This window comes from Dromiciops gliroides, chromosome 6 (assembly GCF_019393635.1).
Source record: "Dromiciops gliroides isolate mDroGli1 chromosome 6, mDroGli1.pri, whole genome shotgun sequence".
In the NCBI taxonomy this organism is placed as follows: domain Eukaryota; kingdom Metazoa; phylum Chordata; class Mammalia; order Microbiotheria; family Microbiotheriidae; genus Dromiciops; species Dromiciops gliroides.
In genome coordinates, this window is record NC_057866.1 from 111,004,068 (window position 1) to 111,010,067 (window position 6,000).

At 41.9% G+C, this 6,000-nt stretch overlaps 1 protein-coding gene across 1 annotated transcript; it reads right to left on the minus strand.

Moving 5' to 3' along the window:
- Positions 1 to 240: 240 nt before the first annotated feature.
- Positions 241 to 5,894, minus strand: LOC122731011 (serum amyloid A protein). Its single transcript, XM_043970734.1, has 4 exons — positions 5,816 to 5,894; positions 4,898 to 5,013; positions 3,689 to 3,827; positions 241 to 499 (listed from the first exon to the last, which is right to left on the minus strand). The coding sequence occupies exons 2-4, from the start codon at positions 4,998 to 5,000 to the stop codon at positions 358 to 360; spliced, it is 384 nt and encodes a 127-aa protein (XP_043826669.1). The 5' UTR covers positions 5,001 to 5,013; positions 5,816 to 5,894; the 3' UTR covers positions 241 to 357.
- Between the last annotated feature and the right edge of the window lie 106 nt (positions 5,895 to 6,000).

The following is a 6,000-nucleotide window of genomic DNA, read 5'->3' on the forward strand; positions in this document are numbered from 1 at the left end:
CTAGAAAAAGAAATGGCAAGCCACTCCAGTATTTTTGCTGAGTAAACCCCAAATGGGGTTACAAAAAGTCGAACATGACTGAAACAATTGAACAACACATATAAATGTCAAAATGGCAGAATGAAAAGTTACACCTGAGCCTGGCTGCCCAAGAACTTCCCCAGAAAACATTAAAAAGCTAGACGAAGCAACAATCTATGAAATGAAACCAAAGTATAAAGAGAGTCAGGCAGGCTCATGATCGGTTAGAATTCCTGTTTATTGAATGTCTACAGCAGTTACAGCTGTATGCATCCAGGAGGCTCTAGGAAGAGATCACAACATACATGGAGAAGGGAACAAAAGGGAAAAGCCAGCTCAGTATTTGGGATCCAGGCCTGGTGGTCTGAAGTGATTGGGATCTTTGCCACTTCGGCCCCATCTGTTGGCTTCCTGGTCTGCCTTGGAATCTTCTGCATATCGGCCAAAGCTGCCCCCCTGTAAAAACTCCCGGGTATCACTGAAAAATAAGGAGTTTAAAGAAATCAGTGGTTCGCCTCCAGACCAATCCTTCTGGGCTCCATTTCCCTCATCTCTGATGAGAAGGAGGATACTGTCATAAGTGGAGATAGAAAGCTGGGGAGGGGGTGCTGCTGTTCAATCTTGCTCCCAAGCAGTGAGGTCTCAGAGCTCAACCCTGTGTGGTGCATAGCTCAGCTCTTGCCAGGCAGCCTTTCCCTAACAGAATCAACCCGGTGGGAGTAATTGATTTAGCATCCTCCCTCACATGGCTAATGAGGAATTGGTTTTGCTTGCCTATACATATTTATAGTGGGTTTTGTTTTTCTTGCTTTCTGAATGGGTGGAGGAAGACAAGGTTGAGTGGGAGAGAATTCAGAAGTGAAAATAAAATAAAATTTTAAAAAATCATCCTTCAGGGGCAGCTAGGTGGCGCTGTGGATAGAGCACCGACCCTGGATTCAGGAGGACCTGAGTTCAAATCCGGCCTCAGACACTTAACACTTACTAGCTGTGTGACCCTGGGCAAGTCACTTAACCCCAATTGCCTCACTAAAAAAAAAAAAAAAAATCATCCTTCAACTAGTCTGTGCCAATAGGATAATAATGAAATGAGAATGCTATCTAAGTGAATTGTTTTACTCAGTGCTATACCAAACTACAAAAAGGGTTACTTTACAGAATCAGAAAAATGATAACAAAATTCATCTGGAGGAACCAAAGATCAAGATTCTCAAGGGAACTAATGAAAAAACAGTAGGAAGGAAGAAGGCCCACAAGTACTAGCTCTGAAAATAGGATACAAAGGAATAATCATTAAAACGTTTTCATACTGCTTTTTAAAAAAAGAAAGAAAAGATGATCAGTAGAACAGATTAAGTATGCAAAAGACCCTGACAAGTAGGGCTGGATCTCACTATTTAACAAAAACTATTGGAAAAACTGGAAAGCAGTTAGGGAGAAATTAGATGTAGATTAACATTTTATACCACATACCACATACCACAATAAATTCCAAATGGCTATAAAACCCAGATATAAAAGTTCAAAGCATCAATAAATTAGAGGAAGAGGGAACAGGATACCTTTCATAAGTATGAAAAGGGATAGAGTTCTTGCACAAATCAGTAGAGAACATCATAGGAGATAAAAATAGGCTATTTCAATTTTAGAGAATTGAACAGCTTTTGCACAAACAAAAGGGATGATGTTAAATTAGAAGAAAAACAGTTACTGGGGGAAAAGTCTTTGAGGCAAGTTCCTTGATAAAAGTTTGATGTCCAAGATAATTGCAAAATGAATCCAAATATATAAAAACAAGAACCCTTGCTCAATAGATAAACGGTCAAAGGCTATGAATGGGAAGTTCTCAAAAGAAGAAAGGTAAGATAACAATAGTCACATTAAAAACATTTTACAGGGGGCAGTTAGGTGGCAAAGTGGATAAAGCATTGACCCTGGATTCAGGAGGTCCTGAGTTCAAATTTGACTTCAGACACATGACACTTACTAGCTGTGTGACCTTGGGCAAGTCACTTAACCCTCATTGCCCCCACAAAACACAAACAAACAAACACATTTTACAAATCACTAATAGTAAGAAGAGTATATATTAAAACAATTTAAAGGTTCCACCTCATCTAGATCAGACTGGAAAAGATAACCAAAAAGGAAAATGACGATCCTGGGCTGGGCTATAAGAGAACAGGCAGACTAGTTCACTGTAGATGGAGCTGTGAATTGGTACCACCATTCTGGTGTAAAGAATTAATTGTTATTTGAGGTTTTTATGCCTCGGTGCGCACTGGCCAGGGGCTCCGCAAACCCCACGGTGCTCCACCCACTGGTTGTAGCTGTTGCCATGGTGCTGGCACCTCATGTCATCACCACTCTCCGACACCTACATGGGCCTAGCAAAATTAAAATGATTGGAAGCCTAATGAGGGCAGTCATGTAACTGTCAGAGCGGCCATCCCATTGGCTGGGGCTGTGTGGGGTTTTTCTGGGATTGGGGGAGGAGAATTGGGCATTCTAGCTGGTCGCTGGAAGGCGACAGGAGTTCTGCTGCGTATTCTCAGCTGATTCCTGGGCAGTGGTATCTTTTCAGGTTGTATAATTTCCCTTTCCCCATTTTATTTCCTTTCCCTTGATCCTACTGATTCTGTTTGGGTGTTTGTTTGTTTTTTAAGTTCGTTCTTGTTCAAATAAATCCTGTTCTGTTTTGAGGGAGGCTGCCAGTCTCCTTCCTTGCCCCAATATTGCGGCGAGCCACTTAGCTAACACTCCCCAATTAAAAATTGGTCCCCACACTGGAAAGCAGCTTGGACCTATACCCAGTGAAGAGATGTACAGAAAAATGAATAAACCAGGAAAACCATTTATTTGATGGACACTACATTGTAAAGAGAAACAACTTGGAAAAAACAGGGACTCATCTCAACTTAAAGAGCACAGAAAACTCCAGAAGATCAGTGATGAAATATGCTTCTCTTATCTTGACAGGAAGCTAATGGGCTAGAAAGGCAGAATGAAGTATGCACTCTCAACAAGTGAAATGTCTGCATTAATTTAGCTTGACATTATTCATTTGTTATGAAGGAAAGTTTTCATAAAATTATTTTCAGGAAAGAGACTTGGGAGAAGAGGACCAGTGAGAAGAAAAGGGAAAGGGAAAGAAGGAAAATAGCATCAGTGAAGCATTTCAGAAAGTGCAGAAGAGAAGAGAAGGAAGTTTGTGGGTAGGCACTAACAACCAGGATAGCTTTGGGACTAACATGTTGAACAGATAACATGCTTTTGAAAAATTGGTTATAATAGAGATTCGCAGTGATACATAAACTTTTTGATTTTGTTATTCTTTACATATGGAAATGTTTTTGTTTGCTGGTGTCAGACAAGTTCAGAATAACTACAGATAAAAAGCTGCTTAAAGAGGAAAAGTCAAACCCTCTCTCAAGCCTGCCTCTCATTTGATACAGGGTCAATACTGATGACACCACATCAGGCCCTGCTGCTTTCTCTGTTGGCTAGACAAGACTGATGACTCCTGCTCAGGACCTTTCGGGGAAACAGAGGAGGAGGAGCACCTTCAGGGAATACAGTGAACTCATCTGAGGGCTTCTCTAAGCCTCTGAGAGTCCCCAGACAGGCTAAATCAGCTCCATTTTTGGAACCATTCCAAAATTCATACCTGATCACTTCAGCTGCCCAGACCCCGCCAGGTCCCCTCTGGGCAGCGTCATAGTTCCCACGAGCATGGAAGTATTTGTCTGAATTTTTATAATTGGCTTCACGCATGTCCCTGTAGGCTCTCCACATGTCCCCAGCACCTAGAAAGGGAACATTGATGACAGAGGCACCCTAAGAGGCACCCTAAGTCACAAGGAGGACTTCAGCAACATGGACCTGGCTCTAGTGGGGAACAAAACTTCTTCCCTAGGTTCAAGATTTTTTGAAATGGATGTCATGGAAAAGCATCTCCTCAATCATTGACCCCCAATGGAAATGACAGATCAAGATGAACCTTGTAAAGCAAGTGTCCCTTCACTGTGCTTATGACACCTACAATATGAAACAGTGGACTCTGAAAATATCATTTCCCCCTGAAAATGTAATGTTTTAACCCCTCTTTTATTATTGCTCCATTTCTTTCAGAGAAGACCCAGAACAGCAACATCCACCCTGAGTTGTTCCTGTTTCATAACTAAAGAGGGGTGGGGGGGACTTACCAATGCAGCTAAACAATCTTTCTTTCCACTGGGAGGCAAGGACCACACCCACCAATTCTGCCCTTGCCTTTGCTCAGCTACCAGATTCTATTTCTGGCTGCACCTGCTACCACCTCCCCTTCTCCCTTCCAGGCACCTTCTTTCTGTGGGTAAAACAATCTTCCTCCTCTCATCATTTACTGCTTCGTGTAAAGCAACTCTATCAAAGGTGATGTGCTCCAGCATCAACAACATTGTATGTTTGATCAACTGTGGTAGACTTGACTCTTCTCAGCAATACAATGGTCCAGGAGAGTTCCAAGGGACTCATGGTGGAAAATGCTTTCCATATCCAGAAAAAAAAAAGAACTATGGAATCTAGATGCAGATTGAACCATACTATTTCTATCTTTTTTTGTTTTTCTTTTTTGAGGGTTTTCCTTTTTGTTCTGATTTTTCTTTCATAGCATGACATGCAGAAACATGTTTAATGTGATTGTACATATATAACCTATATCAGATTGTTTTCTGTCTTGGGGAAGGGGGAGGGAGGGAGAAAAATTTGAAGCCAGAAATCTTATAAAAACAAATGTTGAAAATTATTTCTACATGTACCTGGAAAATAATAAAATACTTTTATGAAAAAAATAAAAAATGTTTTAAAGTTAAAAAAAAAGGTGATGTGCTCTTACCTTGACGAGCCTGATTAAGGAAGTCCAGAGACTCTCGAAACCAACCCTGACTGTTAACACAAAGGACCAAGGAGAAGAGAAAGAGGCTTGTGATGAGCTTCATTGCTCCTGTCGGGCTGGAATCAGGAAGGAGATGCTCAGAGAGACCTGCCAATGCTCATAAACCCTTTTCTTTTCTTTTGTTTTCATGGTCCTGTCTCCACATTTACCTTTGCCTTCATGAAGTCCTTCCTTTTTTTGAAGGACAAGTTTGAAATCTCTAGAGTTGTGTGGACTGAAAACAAGCCCTCCATTCTAACCAGGTTCCATCAGCTCCATGGAAAACCCTGCTGGGTCCCTTAGCATGAAGAGGGTACCACTCAGCTTTTGGGGACTTTGCTCCTAATTTTGTCATTCTCCTGCAGAGGTCAGGCAATGACTAAGCTCTCAGGAGGAGCTCTATGAACCAATTCAATTCATTTCAAAAACATTTGACGGGGGGGGGGGCAGCTAGGTGGCATAGTGGATAAAGCACCAGCCCTGGATTCAGGAGGATCTGAGTTCAAATCTGGCCTTAGACACTTGACACTTACTAGCTGTATGACCCTGGGCAAGTCACTTAACCCTCATTGCCCTGCAATAAATAAAACCAAAACCAACCAACCAAACAAACAAACAAACAAAAACATTCGACAGTGTCTTTATTAGGTGCCAGCTACTTCACTATTCCCTGGGGATTAAAATGCACAGAAAGGAAGCAGTCCTTGCTCTCAGGGAGCTCACATTCTACAGGTCCATTAACAGGCTTTGTTTAGTCCTAAAGCCACACAAAGGAAACAGAACACAAAGAGCCTGCCCACAAGAATGTTGTCACCTAGGTGTGATAGAGGCTTTCTGGAGGAGAAAGAAGGGAAAAGCCTCAGAGAAACATAAGCTCACCTGAGGTTCCTTCTCCTTTCTCAGGTTGGTGGGGAGACTCAGCTGCAGTCTGCTGAGCATTGGAGAGGAGACCGCTATTTATACTAACCTTTCATCAATAGAACAAACAGGGATTGAGTCTGTTAGCCATTTGTGGATGGGGTAAGTTTGGGAATTCCCCCTCTAAAATTTTTCCTGGTTGAGGA